This window comes from Lissotriton vulgaris, chromosome 9, assembly GCF_964263255.1.
Source record: "Lissotriton vulgaris chromosome 9, aLisVul1.2, whole genome shotgun sequence".
NCBI lineage: Eukaryota > Metazoa > Chordata > Amphibia > Caudata > Salamandridae > Lissotriton > Lissotriton vulgaris.
The window spans coordinates 978,348,819-978,373,376 of NC_141697.1; the positions used below are offsets into that span (position 1 = coordinate 978,348,819).

Sequence of the window (24,558 nt, forward strand, 5' to 3'; positions counted from 1 at the left end):
GACGTCACTAGAGAATCTAGTGGGGCACATCCAAGCACGGCATCTAAGTACCACACTGGTCCAGGCATTCAGTGTCCAGGACCGCTCTAATTGAGTACCTCACCGCACCTTGAGTTTGAGTTTTAAATTATTTATAAAGCGCGCGTACACCTGACGGTTCCATGGCGCTACAGTATAAAGAGTCCCTGAGAAGTAAAAAGCACGGGGGGATTGTTGAGAGAATATAGAGGGAAGGCCTTGGCAAATAGGAAGGTTTTTAATGCCTTCCTAAAAGGCAAGTATTGGGTTGTGGATCTAAGATGGATGGGAAGGGAATTCCAAAAAATGGGGGCAAGAGTAGAGAATTTTGAGCCTCCCCATTTTTTACGATGGAAGCGGGGAACCCTAAGTAGGTGCTGAGAAGAGGAGCGGAGTTCCCTGGAGGGAACATAGGGTGTGATCTCGGACGAGATAAAGACAGGGGATGAGCCTAGCTGGGCCTGAAAGGTAAGGCAGCCCACCTTGAACTGGGAGCGTTCGCGAATGGGGAGCCAGTGCAAAGATTTTAAAAGGGGGGTGACGTGGTGGGATTTCGTAAGGTTATAAACCAAGAGGGCCGCATGGTTCTGGACCAGCTGAAGACGTTGTACGCTGTAGGCCGGCAGGCCGTGGTAAAGGGCATTGGCATAATCCAAGTGGGAGATGACCATGGCAAGTACGATCAGTTTCAGGGCTGTGAAGGAGAAGAAGCGAGAAACCTTGCGGATAGTGCAAAGGGATAGAAAAGAGGAGGAAACCACCGAGCTCACCTGGGAGTGCAAGGTGAGTTGATTATTAATTTTGATGCCGAGGGTTTTAACAGAAGAAGACGGGAGTGGGGAGGGGTCCAAGGGAAGATGGCCAAAAAAGGGAAGACCAGGGACTGGAGCAACCACCTGTCAAAACCAGCTCTGTCTTATCAGGGTTTAGTTTCAGGTGGTTGTGATTCATCCAGTCCCGGATAAAGAGCATTGTAGACTGGAAATTAGATTTGGAGTCAGGGGAGTGAGAGAGAGAAAAAATGAGCTGGAGGTCGTCCGCATAGTTATATACGGAGACCTCCATTTGTTGCAGAGCAAAGATAAGGGGGGCTATGTACAGGTTGAAAAGTAGGGGGAGAGAGAAGAGCCCTGGGGAACCCCACATACTACCTTCCGTGGTTCAGCCGAGAAGTCGCCTAGTTGGACCGCTTGAGTGCGATCACTTAGAAAGGAGGAAAGCCAGACCAGGGCAGTGCCGCCGATCCCCGCCGCCGCGACAAGGGAGAGTAAGATGGAGTGGTCCACCGTATCGAAGGCGGCGGAGAGGTCGAGCAGCACCAAGGCCTGGGGGGTGTTAGTGTCCATTCCCTCTCTAAGATTGTCGAGCACTGAAAGCACAACCGACTCGGTGGAGTGAGCCTGGCGAAAGGTGGCTTGGCGGGGAGCCAGAACTTGGTTGGCCTCCACGAAGGATGTGAGTGCCTTGGTGACATGTCGCTCCAGGACTTTGCCAAGGAACGGGAGCAGTGAGATAGGACGGTAGTTGGCAGGGGTCGAGAGATCTGACCCAGGTTTTTTGAGGATGGGGAGAATTATAGCAGATTTCAGAGCAGGAGTAACCACACCTTGGGACAGGGAGCAGTTAAGAAAGGTGAGAAGGGGTGAAGGACAGATCGTGAATATATGACAAAGGATATGGGCGGGGCATGTGTCAAGAGGGGACCCGGACTTAACTAGAGGGAGGAGGGAGAGAAAAGATTCCTCTGTTAGGAGAGGGAGAGTCGAGGCGAGCCTCTGTAGGGGGGCAGGAAGGGATAAGGAAGGAGGGGGAAGGGGGAGGGATGTTGGCTCTGATCGTTGCAATTTTTTCTAAAAAATAGGAGTTCAGGGAATCACAGAGGGATTGGGAAGGAGAGGGTTTGAGAGTGGTTCGATCAGAATAAGCAAGTTTATTGATAATGGAGAAGATTTCTCTGGGTTTATTCTCTGCAACTAGAATTTTGGAAGAAAAATAGTCCTTTTTGATGGATAAAATAGTTTTTTTGTATTGTTTCAAGAGGGAGGTATATTGAGTTTTGAAAGTGGGGCAGTACTGTCGTCTCCAGGCTCGTTCAGCGCGACGGACCGAAAGTTTCAAAGCCTTCAGTTCATCGTTGAACCAATGGTTAGAGTCGTTCGTCCGTCTGGAGGGGGCCCGCCTAAGAGGGGCGATGGAATCACAGGCTGAAAGTAGCCAGGAGTTGATGGATTTAGCTTGCTCTGAGGAGGGCAGGCCGGAAAGGGAAGGGGTGGATGATGAAAGGGAGGAGGTAAGAGAGGCCATGTCTACTCGACCCCAAGAGCGGATCCAGATGTTTTTGGGGGGGTGAGGGCTTGGTAGGCGGTCCAAGATGAGAGAAAAAGGAGATCAATGAGTGATCAGACCAAGGGCAGGGGGAGATAGACAGGGACGCAATCGGGCAGTTTAGAGACCAGATCTGGTCGAGGGTGTGACCTTGAGTATGAGTGGCGGAGTGGACATGGGAGGTGAAGTTGAGGGAGCGTAAGGTTTCAGAGAATTCTTTAGAAGTGGAACATTCAGCTGGGTCGGAGGGCCAGAAGTTGAAATCTCCTAGCACCAAGACGGATGAATTGTTGACTGCTAGGGTGGCCAAAGATCTTGAAATCCGTCGAGAAAGGATGGGGAGGGTTGGGGGGGGGGGGCGGTACATAAGTAAGCAAGTGAGCGGTACCTTATAGAATAGTGAGCGGACGACTAAGAAGTATAAATAAGATGTTGGAGGTTTGCTTGATATCATCTGGAATTGTGGGTAACATGCCCACCATCAGGCCACATAAAGAGCAAGTGCATCTCCCCAGGAATCAGGTGGTATTGATAGACCGGAGGGCAAGGCGGCCAGAGGAGAATATTTTGTCGAACGCCTCCATGCGTTTCGACTCCATACCTGGCGAGGTGGTCAGAAAAGCACTGGGATTTACACGACTGGTGGAGGTCTGAACCAACAGTGTTTCAAATGAAGGATGCTGGAGGAGGAAGGCAGGGACCCCTGGGACAGGCTAGTGTCTCTTTGCAATTTACCAATTACTGAAGGGTAACACACTGCCTTTGCCTGGGTGCCCAACATTGCGTATGTAAGTAGCTCATTAAAAGACAAAAGAAGTTGTTGGTTAGCTTGTCCTGGATGGAGGACTTCAGTGAGAATATTAGCCTTCCCTTTAGTGGGTAGAGTCAAGTCTGGTATGCCTACAGCCCTCCATCACCGCTGGGAAGGAGGTACACTCCTCTGTGGCAACCGTAGATAATGATGACTGGAGGCCAGGGATGTATTCAACTCACTGGGGTCCTGCAAATTCAAAAATACATTTTCATCTTCATAGAAATTACTAGAGGAGTTATCATTGGCATATTCACTTAATAGAATGCAGTAGCATTTCTGGGTCGGAAATAGGGTACTCTCAAGGCCAGTGTAAAGTCAGCTGGGGTCGCTTTGGGTTCGCCTCAGAGTCTTAAAGGACAATCAGCTCTTCCACCGGTGTATTTGCCAATGACGACACTTGAAGTTGTGGTGCAGGATGCAGTTTCATTAGGGGTGCTGGCATGAAGTCTGGTGGCACAATTTACTTTGGGTGTGGTAGAGTTGCAGTCCGAGTAGGGGATGGATCCGCCAGCAGTAGACACAATGGAGGTCACCTCAGGTCCGCAGAGCCTGAAAGCATACTAAATGGGTATAAAAAAAATGAGGCCCAGGGCATTCCTGAATTCTGTAATTTGTTGCAGCGTCACCACAGAGACAGCGAAGTTGTGCCCTTGACTACAACCGGGACTTCCTTGATTTCCATATATGCTCCGCAACATGCAACTTGCCTTTGCAGTCATGGTTGGCCTTGGGATTCATCTTGGAACTCATTTCACAAGATCCTGATTTGTGCTTGGAGCCCAGAGCTATTAGCACCATTGCTCACATGATTTTGCCCTGTCCCCTCTATCTTTACCCTTACAACTTAGAAAGCAGTGCCCTCATAGTAGGTTGCCGGTTCCCTTTACATTCACCTAATACAGTTGACACTTCACAGGTGTACTTGTTTATCTGTTATGAGACAACATATCTTGTTATATTTAGTTGTAGTTTTACCAACCTCTTAGTAACTCATACTTTGCAAGTTTTCAATATTTAAAAAAAGATATACAAACTTCTGATGCAACTTAAAGGTAATGTCACACACCTGATCTTCCTCCTCGTCCTCATCCTCCGCCAAGCGTTGTCGGCCCACCTCATACAGTCTGCACACAGTGTCCATGTTCAAGGCATCCATGCTACCTTGGTTCTGAGGCACACAAAAAAAACGGAAATGGCTACGATTAAAACAGCACAGTTATTTCCAATCCCTTCCAAGCATATAGACAGTGTTTTGTAAGCAGGCAAACAAGGATATTTCCAATTCATTGAATCCGATCTTCCAGATATTCAACTTGCCAAGATGGTTTGAAACACTTCTACTTTTATCTATCTACTCTTCAATGGTCTACTCTCCTTTACAGAGTCCATAATTCACTCTGAAGCTCAGTTCAATTATCACACTAGTGAATATTAAAATGGTAGTCCTGTAATAAGCTGTGAGCAGGAAAGGACACTGGAACACACATGCACAGGAGTAATTTATTTATATTTTTAAGAACCAGGCATATATGCACTGTAGGCTTACATATCGCTGTCCTCTTCTCTATGCTTACACCAAAGGGTACAGTGTGTGTGTGGCGTAGAGGCAGGTGGGGTCAGGTGTTAGAGTTTGGAGAGTGGTTTGATTCACATGTAGAGCGGGGGAATTTCAGACTACATATTGGTACATATCGGAATATACTAATCCCCTTTCATCCAGATTCAGTGGATGAATGGAAATCATAACATGGCAACTAAAATACAAACAGGCACCCTTACCAGAACCTGAGCTTAGATAAAAAACATTGAAAGCCGAGCTTTTGGGTTAAATCAGTTCCCTTCCTAAACCTTCACTTACAGAGCTACCATGTAACATTTAGAAAAATTGTAAACAATTACATATTTTCACACTAAAGGATATGTTTTTGATCTATATGTCAGGAGAATTGTGAAATCTTGAGCTTTCATTTACTTTATAAATAAACACAAAAATAAAGAAATCGTCAATTACTACAAAATAGCCAGATAGCTTGTAAACATCAAGTACTGGAGTCACTAAAACCTTTTTTTTGCTATTGGGAAACAGGGTTGTTTAGAGTTGTATAGCTGTATACTCTATCCATACTCCATACTCCACCATGGGAGGCAGATCCTTTTCATACCTGGCTGCTAAAACATGGAACTCACTCCCCGCTTACCTTCGCCTCACCCAGAACCACCTAGCGTTCAGAAAGCAGCTTAAAATGTGGATATTTGACAAATAATCCTCCTCCCCTTCCTAAGCGCCTTGAAACCCTCTGGGTATGTAGTGCGCTATACAAATTTTATGACTTGACTTGACTTGACTATCTCCTTGTTCCAGTGGGGTTCCCCAGGTTTTGATACCATCAGATCAGAAAATATTTAATTGTTGTGATTATTTAAATTCATGATTATATATGATTAAAATAAATAAAAATACATTCACTCAAGCCTATATTATACTGAAAATGTGTATACAAAGCATATAACAAAGCATTCACTGACTAATCTGCTGATTAAGCTTAGTCATTGCCACTTCTAACAATCTAACTAGTATGAATAAAACCTTAGGCTACTCCCAATACAGGCACAAATTGACTGCATTCTTGCAACTGCAAATTTGGTATCCAAGAAATTCAGTTCTCAACTAGAAGTGCAAAGGTTTGCATAGGCATAAAATATGCATTATGTTTCTGGAGCTTGTAGACAGAGCCTACAATTGACTCTACTTGGACAATATTTGTCCCACTTACCTCTAAGCTCCTGCAGTTGTATTAGGAGAGAGTGCACGCGGGTCCTTTTAGGTATTTTGGCTGAGCTTATAGGTATTTCTATATATGACTGGTGCATTACAGATTTCTAAGAGATGAGATGAGCGAAGATCTTTGCTCTGAGAACTCATAATAATCTAAGAGCCTTGGCTTCATAATTAACAGATCAGCAATCAACACCTTAAATAGAATTGCATCATAAATACTCTACCAATTTTCTTGTGCATCAGAGCATTTCTTCAAGCTTTGAATGTATATTGACCATTGATAATCCACCACTTTCTTTTTCTCAATAATAAAACTCCAAATTATTTATTTTAATGTATTTACGTGCTCTACTGAGACGTTTCTGAATCTATGACACTGCTTTAAAGACAAAGCCTTATTTGCCTTATTCCTTATGATTAAAATGAACAATAAGTGGATATATGCTTGCCTTGTTGATTTTGGGAGTTTGAATACACTCTGGTAAATGCTGTACTGAGCTCAGTCCATCCAGACACACAACAATCTAGAACTGCTTCTAACTCATTTGTTAATGAAGGCAAGAATTTTGCTCTCATAATTTTCCTGATACTGGAAGTTGATGGGCTATATGACCCGAACTCTAATCTGCAATTGGCAAATATTAGGGCTCTACTTCTATACACTAATTTGGCTAAGTGGTATCAAGGTAATCTAAAGTGGCTTAGCCAGACTACCACATAGTTATATGTAATGGGGCAATGATTTTGTTGCCTATTCTGCACGTTGCCCAAGACATGTGTTTACTGTCAAAGAATTAAGTCTTCTTTTGACTGTTAACAGTTAAACTGTTTTTACAAGTATATGCCTCTGGAGCTATTAAAGAACTTTAAAGGCCTATCCATGTGCAGTCCAAGGTAGCAGTGTCATTACCATGTGGGATAACTTGAATATGAATGTGACTCATTCGTGGAGGAAATAAATCAACTTTTTTCGATACAATGGCAGTGTCTGTGGTATAAAGATTGAAAAGTAAGGGCAATAGGACTCGTCCTTCTTCCAGCATTTTACTAGAGTAGATGATTTCTGCGATTCTGCTTTCATAGCCCAACTTGACCAGGACTGAGGTCCTATCATGCATCCCTCTATTAGCTCTAAGCAGGATCAGATTGTATGCCATGTATACAGCAGCTACCTACCTACCCCATCAAAAGTCTTAAATACAAAAAAAGAGCCTTTTAAAAGTTAACTTGATGAGGTGCAATAACGGAGATCGTAAGAATATTCTGTAATATATTGTACGTTGGTCCAAAGCCGGGCTGACCAATTGGTAACAGATTTATTTCTTCGGCCAATGCTCCCACTTCATCTAAGAGTAGTCATGTATACTTTTTACTATCAATGTCCAGGAGAGCTACAAATATAAAGTTTCTGCGGGCATCTAGGTTATCTTTTTTATATTATGTATGTAATATGGATCACCTCCAAGGATCTGGAATTTCTGCTGATTACACTGTTGCATTATATAACGGAGTAATGACCTTTACTTTTACAGAATGATGGATAATTCTTTGGTTCCAGGTGATTAGGTAGAGCTTACGAAGACTGCAATACAGTTCTTAACCCTTTTCCAAAACTTTAGCTATTTAAAGGAGGCATTCACCTACATAGAGCCTTTTGATATAACCAGTCCAAATATCACCATTAACTACATTGCAGACAACAGAACTGCCCAGGCTGTTATGAATATCCAGAAGCGTTTTTGTTTTACAAATAGCTTGTAATGCATTCCATTGGCGTTGTAGGACATATTTTTGTCTCCCAGACATTATCTTTATTATAGATTTGATTTGGGCCATGCATTCTTCTGAAAGAGGGGTATGAATCAATATAATAAAGAAAGGCACAATTGGCTATTAGAGAAGATCACAAAGCTGACCGACTATGGTATTTCAACTGCCCTTAAATTACTAGACTTATTAGCAGCATTCATGGTCTCCCTTGCCATCCTTATTCATCGGCTACCTAACTTGGACTGGTTTCAATCTTTTCTAGTAGGCCTAAATTGATCTTGTTGCATCCTTTCACATTTGCCCCTACAACTATCAAACACTGCGCTTCCCCAGGTCCTCACTAAGCTTTACCCTTTTTAATATCTATATGAGCTTCCCAATCATCACAAATTCTGGCATATGGATTTAATGAAGTAGTTACTTACCTTTGGTAACACTCTTTCTGGTGGATACGCTATCTAACCGCAGAATCCTCACTATGAATATTACAGAAACATCAAAGCATTATTCCTGCACACCTATAGGTGGCATTGTGCAGCTCCATGCGGATATCATTCCACTCCAGAAGTGACAAGCTGAGCCGCATATATGCGCCACCCATGCATGCTGTTGTTGGTTGCTTTTTTAGGCAGTCTGCACCCTTAAACGTAGAGCCTACCGGCAAATTGGCATGACCAGTATGCAGAGCTTTAAACTACAAATTTTTAAGATGGAAAAGTGTCCAGTTCAAACTCAGGGGCGTTAGGTGGGTGGGTGTGTGGGGAATCTGTGGTTAAGAGTATCCACCAGAAAGAGTGTAATAGCCTGTATGATGGGAAAATGTGTTACCACTTTTGGTAAAAGAGAAGCATGGGTCCTCAGCACCAGCTTGTCTGGCAAAAACATGGTGTAGGGTGGCTGGAGAGAAAGAATCTTAAGCATGCTCACGTTCGAACTGATGTTATTGCAATGACAAAGACCGTTTTGAAGGTCAGGAGACTTAATAGACAACAGTGAATCAGATCAACGGGAGATTTGAAAAATTCCCTACTTGACTAAATCCAATTTTATGATATTGGTGGAAAGTTGTCATTTATTTCCATTACCTGGATGGATACATTGGGTCATTTTTAAATAGAAGCCCAGAAAGGAATACATAGTTTATAACCACCCTCCTAAAGTTCAATGTGCGAGTACAGTTACATGGGACATCGGAGTCAATCAATCAAGTAGCTTGTAAAGTGTGATTACTCACCCATAAAGATCGCAAGGCGTGGGGTGGGTGGGATGCAGATTTGTTGCAAGGCACTGTGGTTCAGTTGCAGAGCAAAGTCTTGAGGTCCTTCCTGAATTGGGGCAGTGACAGTATTGTCTTAGGGAGAGAGGCAGGGTGTTCCATGTCTTTGCTGTGGGGTAGGAGAAGGATCGGAGGGAACCTATCATTTGAGGGCTCGAAGGAAAATGGAGTGCAATACCTGGGAACAACTTTTGTTCTTCTGGATCTATGCTCTTTTCTGCTTTCTGACATCAAGCCATGCCCCAAACAGCTTCTTGCACCACACAATAATTTGAGGAGTTATAGTTTGGCACCAGACTTTATTTGAAATCTCCAACCATAATAACTGTAAAATAACAATAGTCAAATATTATCTGTAATCCTTCGTCACTAAGTTGACAACCTGCAGTATGAAAAGTCAGCACTTGATTACTGTCATAACCGCTTTCAGAGGGCCACAGAGCATGCAGAAGTTACTTGGCCCAACCATGGGGGACGAGGTCTTTTACGCCCGATGTCCCTGTGCCCAGTTTACTTTGGGTTCTGAGTAACTACCCCTTCAGCACTTGAGTAGCACAGGTCGAGCAGGTCAAGACTTCTAGAGGGGAGACAGGTGCAAGGTTTACACAGACTCAAGACTCAAAATACGCTCACCAACTCAAACTAATATTCAAAGTCTTCGTAAGGCTTGCACTCTAGCTTAGATGGTGCAAGATCCTGAGTCCAGTCCCGGGAATCCTAACTGTGGTTATACCCCATTTACACGGGGCAACATGTAGGCTAGACCCCGCTAGTAACTAATAGAAGTTCCATGATGGCTGTGAAAGTCAAAATGCCTTAGAACAGTAGAGCTATAGTCAGAGCAAGTTCCCCCAGGGTCTCGGAGGCCAGGTGATCAGTCTTATCATCTGCTTCAGCTGATGTTGCAATACAAAAGAACTGGGAGCATGTCAGCATCCCAGTGCCATCTGGCGATTCAGGTTCACGGTCGGCGTGAATAGGTGCCAGACGATGAGTGATACTTTTGCCGATGCAGGCAAAGTGATGCAACGCCCATAGTGCCTCTCCGGTGGGGAGGTAATTCCTCTTGATTCCAGCTATAGATCTTAAGCGGCTTCTTGTCTCCAAAGACAAAGTCGCTGTTCTGGTGAAATAGTCACAACCCACTTTGGATCACTTAAGCACACTGCACAAGGGCAAATACCCTTTCTCTTCTCCACGCTCCCCACCTAACATACGGGGGCTGCGAGTTGCGGCACACCAGGCGAAGGTCCTCTCAAAATACAGCAGTGAACAAGGCGATGGCCCTACTCGGTCACTGCGCTGCACCAGGGTGATCGGCCTTAATCTTCATAGCAGACTCACCTGGTAGACAACCCGATAAGGTGTGACTGTCCTCTTAAGCGGTTCACAGGCAGACCGCTCAATCCTCCTAAAAGGACTTTAAATCTAACACTTTGCTTAAGGGGCCCAGTTGATAGGATCTCTACTGGACCTTGCTCTTTTTAGGCACTCTCCTCCTCATAGGTTCCTTTGGTATCAGCAGGCAGATGCTGGTGCTCAAGGGTAAGTGGTCTTGATACTCTTGGGTACCATCCCTGTAGGAAAGTAGAATGTGCTTCATATGGTTACCCCCACTTTTTGCTGATGTATGACTTTTTTTGGCCTAGTCTGACTGGGATCTTTCTATCTAGGATCACAGTCTATCTGATTTCACCCTTAAATAGCAATGTATGTACTTTAGGTACACTCCAGATTGGATACTGGGGTACCCTTAATAGTTCCTAGTATATGGTACACCACATACCCAGGGCATAGATACCCCAGAGGCCTCCCATGGGCTGCAGCATGTATTATGCCACCCCTGAAAGGCCGTTTAAAATGACACTACAGGCCTGCTAATGCAGACTGTGTAAGATGGTGCTTGCACCACTTACTGAGATATAGGTTCATTATATCTAAATCACTACACTTAAATACCTATCAGTCACCCCTGTAGCAGGGCTTATCAATCCTGTAGGCAGGGTGCTGGGTTTTACGTGAGAGGGTGCCCCAGCATGAGCAGAGCCCCTCTGCAGCCTTCGTAGACCATTCTCCAGGGTTATCTGTGATGCAGCCAGACATATATGTTTAAGTGCATTATAAACTTGCGGTAAATGCTAACTTTAAAACGGCTGCTTAGAAACATGTAGTGTTTGGTATCAAACACCTTGGAATGATACCTCCATACCAGTAACTGGAAGGGTGCGGAGGTTATCACTATATACAAGAAAGGTTATAGAGAGGACCCTGCCAACTACAGACCGATAAGTTTAATCGACACCATTCAAAAGGTCGTTGGCAGGGTCATCATAAACCGAATTGAAACATGGCTAACAGATGATGGCATTCTGACTCACTTCCAGGCGGGGTTTAGGCGAAATGTTGGTGCAATGGACCAGGTATTCCGGTTTTGTGCGATCTATTGGAAGTCAGTGTCTATTTCCAAGGGTAACCTGTACCTGGCCTTCATAGACCTGAAAACAGCATTTGATGTCATCCCCGTGCCAAACTCTGGGAGGTTCTATTAGATATGGGTTTCCCTAGTTATTTGTTGCAATTTGTCATCAAGCTCCATGAAGATAATTATGCAAGGATTCGGTGGGGGAGTCAGGGTCAACTGACAGGGAGGGTACCAGTCAATAGAGGGGTGCGGCAAGGATGTGTGATGGCTCCGACATTGTTCTCCCTCTTTATAAATGGGGTGGTGGACCATTTGCGGGAGGACCCTGCGGATGCCCCTGTCCTTGCCGGAGAGAAAATCCCTACACTCCTCTTGGCGGACGACACCCTCCTGATGTCTAAGACCCCTAAGGGTCTCCAAAAACTGCTCGACCGCTTCAGCATCTTTTGTAAAGATCGTGGGTTAACGGTTAACACCACGAAAATGAAGCTGATGGTATTATCCGCTAAAAGGAAACTTAAGAAAGTTTATCTTTCCTTGAATGGGACCTCCTTAGAGGTGGTGGACGAATTTGTCTACCTTGGGGTCAGGCTTTGTAATAACATGAGATGGGATTCTCACATATCCAAAATGGTCCTAAATCTTAAAAGGGTCTCTGCAGCCATATTAAAGAATCAGTGTCTCTCTATCAGTAGACCAGTAGCCCCTGCCTTGGTAGTTTATGAGGGGAAAGCTTTAGCCTCTGCAGTTTATGGCTCTGAACTGTGGGGTGCAGAGAATAGCAAGGCGTTGGCAACTGCAGAGAGTAAGTTCTTGAGAGACCTAGTTTACCTCCCTCCCTCGACCCCCTTGAAACCACTATTCCTTGACATGGGCAAAAGATCAATTTCAGAAATAGTTCAACTCCGCCCCTTGCTATTCAGGGTGCGACTTAGAAGGACCCCTGAATTAGCAAAATATGCTCTAGTGCTGGACGAATTAATTATTTTGAATGTATCAGGCAAAATAAGGTGGCCTAATAATCTAAAGAAGCTGGTGGAATCTATAGGTCTGGCTGAGTCTTGGGCCTCATAGTCCCCTCCCACTAAACAAATTGTTAAAAAACTATACTGGGATTGGGCAGAGGCCAAGGACCTCAACACTACAAACTGGGGGCCTTTGACGAATAACTTCCTTCTAGAAAGTTGGAACAATTCCTGGACTTCATCCAGATTCCTCTTGATAGAACTCTGTTCCTGAAACTAAGATACGGTACCCTCCCCCTCAAAAAATTTATGGAAGGGTGGAAGGTCAGGAGGGTTCATGACCTAAATTGTCCAGGTTGCCCATGTCTGGAAGAATCCCTTGGCCACTTTTTGTTTGCATGTAATGCCTATAAGCAGGTCAGAGCAAAATGGTTGAAACCTGTGTGTAGGGAGCTGGGAGTTAGGGATCATAGATCAGCTCTGCGTATTATTTTAACCAACACTACCTCTATGTACATAGTTTGTGGGGTCGCTAAATATCTGGCCAGTGCTTGGTTTATTCGGTCTAGGCTGCTATATAATGTCTGATCAGATTCACTTTTAAGAATGTATCTTTATTTTTAAAATCTCTGTAGACTCGTCTCCACTTTTTAAATTGTTTGTAGTGATGACTTTTTAAATGGAATTGTAGTAATACTTGGTAAATTGTTTAATGTACTTTTATGTTTGTACTTATGATATATTTTATCGAATAAAGTATTACAACAACAAGTAACTGGTGTGGGAGGTATGATTCCACACTTCTAGAACCACTACTATGGGTCACTGGTCTACACGGTACCAGCTTTCACGACCTGGGCAGCACAAAATTAATGCTGCCAGCCACAGACACGGGTCTGCACTCCTGCTGCTGAGCCAAGCTCGAGCAGAGGAAGGTATGGCAATAGGCATCCTATCACAGGGAGGTGTAATCACCTCCCAGAAAAAATGTAATGTATTGGGGCTGGGTGGGTGCACTCTCTGAATGCCAGAAAGTCTGCACTGGGGGCACATTTGGTGTCCCTGTGTATAGTCCAGCTTAAACCAGTTCCGAGAGCCTTTGGCTCCTGCTCTGGCGCAAAACAGGACAAAGGACTTGGGTGTAGCTGTGAGAAGTTGGCCTGATATATAATGTTCACTATTCTAGTGAGCACTTTGTATCAGTCCAAACAACCCTTATGGTGATTGGTTGTAAGTCAACCTTATAGACTAGCTATCCTAGTAGCGTGGATACGAGCAGTCTTCGGGCTAAACTCTAGAGGGTGTGTTAAGCCAGCTGTTATACCATCACATATACCCCTTGAACACCAAGTGAAAGGACACCACACAAGTGTTATGAAAATAAACAGTGTATTTATTTAAGTCACAACAGCCCTTTACTCTTTATGAGGACAGGGTACTAAGCACACAACAAAACTCTTATGAAAATACTTTAAGTTGCACAATTTACACAAATGCCCGAGGGGCACGAAAAACCATATACTCTGAAAGTGGAATGCGAAATTACTAGCAGGTAAGTACTGGACTAATAGGCTTTGGAATCGCTAGGACTACGTTACTGAACCTTCAGATTACTAGTAGGAGGCCTAGGGGACTCGGGTGCAGAGTGTGCACTCTCACGCGGGATGCGGGACAAAGTCTATGGGAGCTAGTAAAGACAAAGTTAGTGTTCTCGGGCGAACCCGATAATGTAGATCGAAAACGACAGTGGATCCTGACCCTTGGATAGTGAGGCTATGCTGGGGCACCGAAATGCCGAAGTTACCTAGCCCAGGGGCTGCAGCTGCATAGGTCTCAAAAGACGTCGGGAATCCTCGTAGACTAACCAGGAGCCTGAAGAAAAGAAGTTGCTGGCAGGCGACCAGTGAAGATTGTTTGAGTGATCCAAGCCTGGATCGAAGATGGATGACACCTGAAAGCAGAGGGGACCAAGTTCGTGACCACTAGCCAGTAGTCAGATGGCACCAGGAGGGCACCGGATGGTAGTCACCTCGACTAGGTGAGTGGGCGACGCTGGGCTCTGCAGTCTCACGGACCAGGAGGCGTTGTCGGCGACCAGGATGGAGGTGCGAGCTGTCCCACGATGGATGATGCTGTCGACGTCGCTGGACCCAGGATTGGGGCAACAAGTCTTGGCAAATTCAAGCCCAGGCGGTGGACTCAAAATGGCGTCTGGAGTGGACCAGGAGGGTCCGGGGTGCTCCTCTTTTGGAAGGGAGCAAGGGCCAGTCTGGAGCAACCAGACCAGCAGCGGTGATGTCGTCGGGCGTCGTTAGGAAGGCCACAAGCCAGCGGGCTAGTAGCCAAACAACGCGGTGAGCAGCAAAAAGCAGAAGGGCCCCACGCAGATCGTGGAGATGCTGGGGGGCTGGACTTCGGTGCTGGAGCTGCTCAGGGTCGGGGCTTCTCGGACCCCAAAGCACTCACCAGAGGATCCCTCGGAGGTCGTGCTGGATAGAGGTCGTGCAGTTCTGATGATGGCCGGTCCCTCGAGGTCTCGTCGCACCTACGGTTCTCAGCTTAGCTGTAGAGGTAGGTAGAGGTCAGAGGTGCCAGGGAAGCCGGGTCTCGTCGTGCTGGTCGGTCGGATTCCTGAGGAAGGACGTGCAGCAAACCGCAGAGTTCTTAGATGGTGCCTGCGGATGCAGGGTGACTACTCCTTAGTCACATGGGAGAAATCTTGAGAAGAGTCGAGAGTTCCTTTCGTGGAAAGTAGTTTCTTGATTCAAAGATGATCTAATTTGGAAGGGTCCCCGCTCCTGCCTTTATCCTAAAGAAAGGGGTGGGTACGCGACTAGGTCCTGCCCTAGGGGTGGGACCAGGAAGGGGGGTGGTTACACCCCTCTCCCATGCCGGACTTTCCCCAGGCCAGGGGCTGGTGTGCCCCTGGAACTGGTTCTAGCCGGCAGATGTGTAGTGAGCACCGGGGTGCCACTCTGCAGTCACCTTCCTGTAAAGCCCTGCCTAGCCAGGATACACAAAACCCTGTCTGGGATGGTGCTAGCACCGCCCCTGACAGGAAACCCTTTGTCCAAGCTCTCCTCGCTGGAAGGACTCCCAGCAGCAGGAGGTCAGACTCGTGTCTGTGGTGGCAGCATCCATTTTGTGGAGTTGAGGCTTCAGTTAACTTTAACCGGGGTTCACAGTTACATACATGTCGTGTCCCTCTAGAAGGGTGGAATGCTAACCCCGTCGCCAGAATTGGCGAGGGGTTAGTATTCCAATTCGTATGACACCTTACTCGACATGTTTTGATAAAGCAATACCAGAGATAGCATTTAACCGCGAGGATTATAATGCACTTAAGAGTATATGGTATGCGTTATCATGGAACAGCTATTAGGACTTGGTTCCGCAAGCTGCAAACGGGCTCAGCTCATGCCAGAGCACCATCTCACACGATTCCAAGCACTCTGCCTTCAGGATTGTCAAGGCCTGCCATAGGAGTGACTGATAGGAATCTGTGTGTCCATTTTTAGGGTTAGATATAGGTATACTATATCTAAAGCAAAGGGTGATTACACCACCTTGCCCCAGCTGCCGTGCAGCCAGTTGTGTCAGATTTAGATGGCCATCCAGGGGTGGCATAATAGATGCTTCAGCCCCTGGTAGGCCCTGGGTACACCTATGCCCTGAGTTACAGGGTCTGATAAGGTGGCCCAGTACCAATTGGAGAATGCACCTAAGGTACACATGTCAATTTAGTGAGAGAACAGCTAGGCTGTGGGTCTGATTGGCAGGCCCACAGCCAGAGAAAGTCGTAAACCAGTGAAACAAAAGCAAAAAATCTGGGTGATCATAGGATTGCAGACCCTACTCTCCTACAGTAGCCACCCCTCTGTCCTGCCCCTCCCCAAGGAGGGTCGACAGAATCTTTCCAACCCCTTCCCATTTGTATAAAGTGGGTTACCGGACCACAGGACTTTATATTTTTCCTGGACAAGATTCTGCTAAGAAGAAACCAAGTACTTCGACTGCCTGCTCGTCGCTGGACGACTGAAGAATCTCCCTTGGAGTAAAGGAGTTAGCTCCCTGAAAAAAGCAGGCACCTAAATGCATCTGACCGGTTTGCTTCTCCCAAGCTCCTGAGGAATCCGAAGATTTCAGCAACAGAGGTGGGGTCGATCTGCCCTGTCAGCGATTTTGAGACCTGTATCCCTCGTGGGGACTGTACAACCCGAACCCATGTGCACAGCGTACATTTGCAGTTGCATATGCTTGTCGACGATTCCCGAGCTGGTGCATTGGACTCCGTGTAGTCCTGGCCCGAGCAGTATTTGCACTAAAGATTTCCGGCCTCCTCTCACCGAGTGTCCTGTGGACTGGTACTTTGCAAACTTGCTTGAGGTCTCCTCGCGATCCCTGGTCCGTTGGCCTGTGGGTCCTAGCGAGGGTCACCTTGTTGGTTCTTGGGCTTACCTGGTTGCTGCAGACGTGCCCTGACTCTCCATTGCTTGGAGAGTGTCCTGTCCTGGACCTTGCTGGTCCACTCTGTAACCGGATAGGTTACATTTGCCAAGGCTTGTTGGTGCACCAGTCAGACATCGACCCCTCAGCACTCGACATCCTTCGTGGGACAGCTCACCTCCGGATTCTGGTTGTCCTCAACGTCTCCTGGTCTCGGTGGCTGCAGAGTCAGGCAACCCTTCTATGCACCTGAAGCACCTGTCATCGGTGGGCATTCGACTATTGAGCCCCTGGTCACCTGACGTGACCCAAACTCAGTCCCCTCTGCTTTCAGGTTCCTCTCACCTTGAATCCAGGCTTGGATTCCACCAGACACTCTTCGCCTTCCTGGCAGCAGTGCTTCTTTACAGCTCTCTACTGAAAACGACGAAGGTTTTAGACACCACTTGACCTCTATGTACCCGGCTCCTCTGGGATAGGTAACATGGGTACCTCGGTACTCACTGGTGGGCTGGCCTTAGAACCTTCTATGTTCCAAAGGGTTTGCTCGAAGTCCTTGTAGAAGTGTCCTTAAACAGGCAATTTACAACCGCGACTTTCCCATAGAGTTGTACGGCGCACGCAGTCATGTTTCCTCACTGCACCCGTCCTCCGTGGGCTCCATGTGTCACTCCTCTGGGTGGTTCCTTGGGGTCCCAGCGATTCTACGTGCTCTAGGCACTGTGTCTAGTCAAGTCGTTGTTGTTATACCATTTGTTTAGTATATGGTTCGGTCTCCCCTTGGAGCCCGCTGTGTACTGTGCTATTTACGAATGTTCTATTGATTCAGTATAGTGTACTTTGAACCCTAGTCTCACATAGAGACTAGTAGAGTGTGTTCTATTATTAAATACATATTTTTATATAACTACTGTGTGGTTCTCCTTTCATTTAGTCATTTACGAGGTGATATTCTGGTAAAACAAGCTGCTTTACATTCCTTCAAGATTAAGCCTGAAGGCTGCTCTCCATAGCTACCACTAGGATAGCTTTCAATAAGATTATCTTGGACCTCATACATCATAAGGGTCGTGTGGACTGGTACAGGGTGCCCACTTTAATTAGTGGACAGCATATACCAGGCCACCTTCTCACAATCCCTTCATCCAGCAGACAGACTAGCAGACCTTGGTCTTGGTCCCCAGTCCTGATCACAACCGGAAAAAGTTGTGCTGAGCTTCTCCACACAGATGTACACCCACATTTCGACTAGTTAACCATTTGACAATTTGTGAGACTCATGCTCCCCTTTTAATAATCAGTTTCGACACAAAGAAATGATATAGTACCTCAGTCCTTGACATGTGTGCTGTGGAGGTTGCTGCCTTTGAAGTACCCACATCTCTGTCCTGCCCTTTGCCCAGGAAGAAGTCTGTCACAGCTGGAGCAACTCCAATCTTGACAGTCCCACAATACAGGGTATGTGAATGACTAGAGGACATCCTCACTAACATATGCCTAGCAAAGGGTTAAGAAAAGGCCCTAGCCCCGCACTAAATGATTTCCTGTCTCTACAGTGTTTCCTTATCAGCCCCATTAACTCACTAAAAATATGCCAGGGCCCCCCACGACCAGTGATCTTTCCAGAATCAGAGTTATTGTGAAGTACAAAGGAGAACCTGGCTCTCCTTTCCTCCAGTATATGTGTCCCACCCAGCTCTCATACACATATAGCAGGTAATCCATAAATCTGTCTGGGATATCTCCTCCATCTTCAGATTCCTATTCAAGGGCCTGGTTTTCCAACATAGAAGCCACAGGCCACCATGTAGTGTATCACACACATGCACACATACATTACATTACACACATGCAAACACAAGCACTGCACAGAGCTAAATACAACAAGATCTAGGTCAAAGGCAAGTTAAGTCACAGCAGTGGAACTTTACATGAGAGGGCCGATAGGGCCCACTTCAATGACACAGTAAAAAGACCTGCTCACAATATTGATCACTATTTTAAAAAATGGTATGCTGCCACCACTGTTTCTTGAGCGGTTTAACTTTTGGTAAGGGCAGTAGCCCTTTCCCACCACGAGGTAGCTCGTTGTGTGCCGCTCCCGACCTAACAAGACTACAATTTGTATAACAGGCCCAAGTCATGGCACACACAAATGATCTGTATATACCCATAAACAAAAATCGGTACCAAGGATCCACATATAGTGGCAGCTAGGGCAATCAGGGAGGAGTGCAAGTCTGTCAGCATGCAGGAGGACTTTTCAGTTTATATTTTTCTTGCAAAGTAAGATAGATTTCAATACCCCATCCAGAGAAAATTTCCTGGTCTACCAGAATTGACTTTGTGCTTAATTCTGGAGCTAGAGTAACTACAGTGGTTCCTCTATTAAAGTACAGTTTATTCAGTGCATACTAAGTTGTTAGGACGTTATTCGAGGCTATATGCGCTAGTTCATTTTAGGAATGTAGCAGTCAATACGATTTTTCCTGTTCCTTTTTATTGTGCTCTCTCCTGGTCATCAATACTCAGTCCTTGGTTGGCCCAGGAGGATTACCTTGCTGCACTGTATCCCTTCTGCCTGACTGGTATTCATAACATTATATGGGGTTTGATCCTGTTCAGAATCATGCAGGGAGGGTTTAAGTATCAAAAATAGAAAAGAAACAATACTGCCACTAGCCATAGATTAAACAAAAAATAATTAACATACAAAATCTATTTCTTTTAGTATTGTTCAAGGATTAATTGGCTATAAGCACACGATTCAAACCTTGACCGTAAACATATTTGAAACACAAAAAGCACGATAGAAGGCAAACATATTGAAAGACAAACAAGAAATGTAGATGAAAACTCAAAAAGCGATTATTTAAGGACTGTCAGGGTATATATATCCCATAAGTATATGCATGAAAACTCAGTATCCTGCAAAAGGAAATCAAAGAAAAACAAGCATCTTGACGTCCTTTTATGTGGATGGCTCTATCAATGCAGTCAATATAATCCCAGAGGTGGGTGTTTTGCTTTATTGAATGTTCCCAGAGCCAATAGTTTGGTTTGTGTAACCTTTATACCAGATTCTTCGGGGAAACGTTCTATGGTACACAAACACTCCACCTCACTTATTACCACCAAAGTGTTTCGACCTTCCGGAGAGACATGTAAATCACATCAAGGTCATCTTCTGGGTGTAGTATTGTTGATGAGGACACAACAATGTGTCCTAGTATTTGTGGTAATTGTGCAATATATTAGAAGCATGAATCGCAAGGCACTTTAGAGTATTTATTTATTTTCCTTGTTTAAATTGGGTTGCATGCTAACATCAATAAGTTGTTTCGTGAGGTGCGGCAGGCTTCTGCTTTTTCTCCCCAGCTTTTGAAGCTCTTGGGCCACTACAGCTCCTTGTGATTCATACTTCTAAAATGTAGAGCTGCCTCTGGAGACAAGTGTTCTTTGACATTCACCTCCTCCAAGTTACTCCCCAAACCCAGCAGTGATGAGCCAGTCGTCAATGTCCAATATGGGTTGGAGATGGAGGGCAGTTTGCTATAGAAAAAATTGTGATCGGTTAGCACCATCCGGAACTGGGGAGTGTCAGAAAGGCAGCCTTGATGTTGCGCTCACTGGGATTTCAGGTTCCACTGCAGAGCCTCAGAGCCGCCCTCACCATGAGCCCAAGAGAAACATTGTGATCATAGCCAGAATGACTTGTTGCTGCAGAGTAAATGCCTTGAACTCCAAAGTGTCCACGATAGCCCCCATGAATGGAAGACTGTGTGATCGGATCAGTTGGGACTTCAGCTAATTTATAGTAAAGCCCAATTCCGCCAAGTGTTCTGCAGTTGTCTGGAGGTGGTTCACGATGGACTGTGACGAGCCCGACAACAGCAGCCAGTTGTTGAGGTGAGAGAATACAGGACCTTCTGACCTCCAATGATGAGCAGTGTTCACCAACATCACTTACGTGAACACACAAGGAGCGTGGGTGAGGCCGAACAAAAAACTCTTGGCTCACCTTGAACCAACGTAACACCTGTGCATCCTGCAAGATCTAGGACATCACTCAGTCCCAGAGCAGAAAGAATCCAAGCCAATGTGAGTAGGTGTCCTTCTGCGGGAAGGAGTTCAGAGGTCAAGGTTCCAAGATAGGCCTAGTGGGAATAAAACCCATAACTTTTTCTGAAATCAGTATACCCTGGTGCAGAAATTATTTAGCAGGTGTCAATAGCCTCCAAACGCTTGCAGTACCTCTGCTCTCTTTCAAGCATTCCATAGCAGAATCCACCTTCTATCCTAAGAGGTGAAACCTGCATGCTGCAGTAAAATCGGGTGGACCTTATTCAGGCCTGGTCTATGAAGGACAACACTGGTACAGACCACCCTGCCAATGGAAGGAGTAGTTTCTGTCCTGTAACTCCAGTTCTGTAGTAGGGGTATCTCTGTTATAGTCATAATCTAGTGAATAGTCCCGCCCATGTGCGCGGACCCCGGAGCAATCAAAAATAATCTCTTAAGCTGTCAAAACATGCAGACCTGCATAGACACTTAAGAGAGAATTTAAAGACAGATAATGCAGCCTATATCCACAGGCTACACTGTCCAATACTTCAACTAGAAATTCCACCAAAAACCACAACAGCACAGTCTGTCCAGGGTTTTCCACAGAGAAAACCTTGCCTTTAACAGCAAAACCCTCTGGAATGATAGAGAGGAAGGAGTGGACAGACAAGCCCCATAGGCTGCCATTATGTGGCTCAAAACAGGATACTGTGCCTTTAAGAGAACTTTCCAGAAGCCTCACAGTATCCCAGAATGCAGTGCAGGTCCCTTTCACCTTCAGTTCTTTTTGAAGGCGTAACACGCCAGACCTGTAGCATTTCTTACATGAATATCTCTCTCCACCGGGGAGGAGGGCGGGCGCTTATGACTATAACAGAGATACCCCTACTACAGAACTGGAGTTACAGGACAGAAACTACTCCTTCTGTAGTAGGGGATCTCTGTGTATAGTCATAATCTAGTGAATAGAATGGCAAGCCCATCCCCACACCAAAGCGGCGGTGGAGAACCGAGAAATAACACCACTACTGTGCGAACCGATTTCGCAGCGAAGCCTGCCGAACCTGAGCATCTGCCCTGGCATCAGTGTCCAGACAGTAATGCTTAGCAAAGGTATGGACCGACTTCCAAGTGGCGGCCTTGCAGATTTCTGCAATCGGAACATTAAGTAGCAAAGCAGTCGTGGCAGCTTTGCCCCTGGTGGAATGAGCCTTAGGTTTACCTCCTAAGGTCGTATTAGCCTTTTGGTAACACAATTGTATCCAGGACACAATCCCCCTAGAGATGGATTGTTTTGAGGTAGCAAGACCGGTCCGGACTGATCCATAATTGACAAACAATATATATGAACCACGAATATCTCTGGTTTTATCCAGATAAAATTCCAACAACCTCCTAACATCCAGGGAATGTAGGGACCTTTCCGCTGGAGATGCAGGATTCTGAACAAACATAGGCAAAGTTATTGTCTGGTTGACATGAAAATCAGAAATAACCTTCGGAAGAAATTTAGGGTGAGTATGCGTAACAACCTTAGCAGCATGAAATACAGTATAAGGTTCTTGGCAACACAACGCCTGAATATCACTCCCCCTGCGGGCCGATGTGATGGCCACGAGGAACGCCGCCTTCCAGGACAGGTGCTGCAACAAAGCCTTATGAATAGGTTCAAAAGGCTCCTTCATCAATCTGGACAGTACCACATTCAATTCCCATGAAGGCGAAGGAAGCCAGACAGGAGGGAATGCTTTCTTCCAGCCTTCCAAAAAGTCTTTGATCACAGGGATCTGGAAGAAGGAAGTCTGAAGGGCATTTCCTGTAGGCAGTCAGCGCAGCAAGATGAACCGTAATGGATTGGACATTAAGGCCCGACTGCGCCAGGTGTAGAATATACGGAAGGATGACATCTTCCTTACACGTCGTGAGGTCATGGTCCTTGGACTTGCACCAGATGCAAAACCTCTACCACTTGTAAGCATAAGAAGTCCTAGTGGAAGGATGCTTAGCCTCCTTCAGTATGTCCATACAAACTTCTGGTAGATTCAAATGGCCATATTACACTATCTCAGAAGCCATGCAGCCAAACTCAAAGACGAGAGGTTGGGGTGCAACATCTGCCCCCTGAACTTTGTGAGACGGTCCGGCCTCCAAGGCCGCCGTATGTGAGGACGGAGAGACCGGTGAAGCAGGTCCGTGAAACACCACTGTCTGGGCCATTCCGGGGCAATCAGGATCATCCGCGCCCTGGACTGGGACAGCTTGATGAACACCGCCCGAATCAAGGGAAAGGGTGGAAAAGCGTACAGAAAGCTGTTCGACCAGTTAATCCAGAACGCATTCCCCAGCTTCCCCGCAGGCAGTACCTGGAGGTGAAGTCTCGGCATTTCGTTTATGACCCATTCGTGGTTTTCCTGAATCAGTCTGCTCAGCAAGTCTGCCTGAACATTCTGCACACCTGGCAGATGGGTAGCCGTTAGAGTCAGTCCTCTGGATAAAAACCAGCGCCAGATCGCCCGCGCCTCCTGCGACAGAGTGCGCGATCTCGAACCCCCCTGCTTGTTGAGGTAATACATTGTGGTCGTATTGTCCGTCTGTACAAGCAGAGAGTTGGTCTGGAAGGACGGAAGAAACGCCTTCAGTGCCAAGTGAACAGCTCCGAGTTCCCGGAAAATGATGTGATACGTGGACTCCATCGGGGACCACGTTCCTTGTATCTGCAAGTCTCCGGAAAGCGCCCCCCCCCCCCCAGCCGTGGGGAGACGCATCCGTCACGACAGTCTGTGTGGAAATGTCCTTGTGAAAGGGAACCCCTCTTAGGAGATTGTCCGCTGAACACTACCACTTCAGAGACTGAAGAGCACGCAGAGACAGTCGTATCTTGTCGCCCAAAGATCCTTTCCTCTAATCCCACTGATCCTCCAAGCACTCCTGCAAAGGTCCCATGAGCAGCCGTGCGTGTGGCGTGAGGAATATACAAGAGGTCATCGACCCAGTAGAGAAGACACCGTCTTCACTGTTGTAGATGGGGCGGTCACAAGAGCCTGAGCCTTCCTAAGGAGAGATAATCGTCTCTCCTCCGACGGAGACACGCTTGCTGACAGCGTATTGACGGAGGCTCCCAAGTACTGTATGCACTGGACCGGAATCGGGACAGACTTGGACATGTTGATGTGCAACCCCAGCTCGTTCAAGAGAACGCACGTCCTCTGGAAGTGTGCCTGAGCTTCCGAGAAGGAGGAGGCCTTGATCAACCAATCGTCCAGGTACGGTTAGAGAAACCACCTCGTTTTTCCTCAGGCGTGCAGCTACCACTGCCATGCACTTCGAGAATGGTCTGGGTGCAGACTTCAGCCCGACTGGCAGTACTGTGTACTGATAATGATGGGCGCCGACTTGGAATCGCAGGAACTTCCTGTGTGTGTGTGTGCAATGAGCACATGGGAGTATGCATCCTGTAGATCTATGGCACCGAGCCAATCTCCGTGTTGCAGCTGAGTATAAACCTGATGCAACAACAGCATGCAAAATTCCTCTTCTGCGAATCCACTGGTTTGCTTGTCGCAAATCCAGAATGGGCCTGAACTCGTTCTTGTCCTTCTTGCGAACCAGAAAGAACCGGGAGTACAGACCTCTTCCCCTTTGAGACAGAGGTACGTCCTCTATCGCCCTTTTCCTAAA

General features: G+C 46.3%; 1 protein-coding gene across 5 annotated transcripts in view; it reads right to left on the minus strand.

Annotated features, from left to right (window-relative positions):
- Nucleotides 1-24,558, minus strand: part of DCAF1 (DDB1 and CUL4 associated factor 1) — a 1,123,544-nt gene that overhangs the window by 165,377 nt on the left and 933,609 nt on the right. For all 5 annotated transcript variants that reach the window (XM_086938831.1, XM_086938834.1, XM_086938833.1 and 2 more), the window contains exon 22: nucleotides 4,224-4,325. In XM_086938831.1, the coding sequence (XP_086794957.1) occupies nucleotides 4,224-4,325 (102 nt within the window). The remainder of the gene's footprint in view (nucleotides 1-4,223; nucleotides 4,326-24,558) is intronic.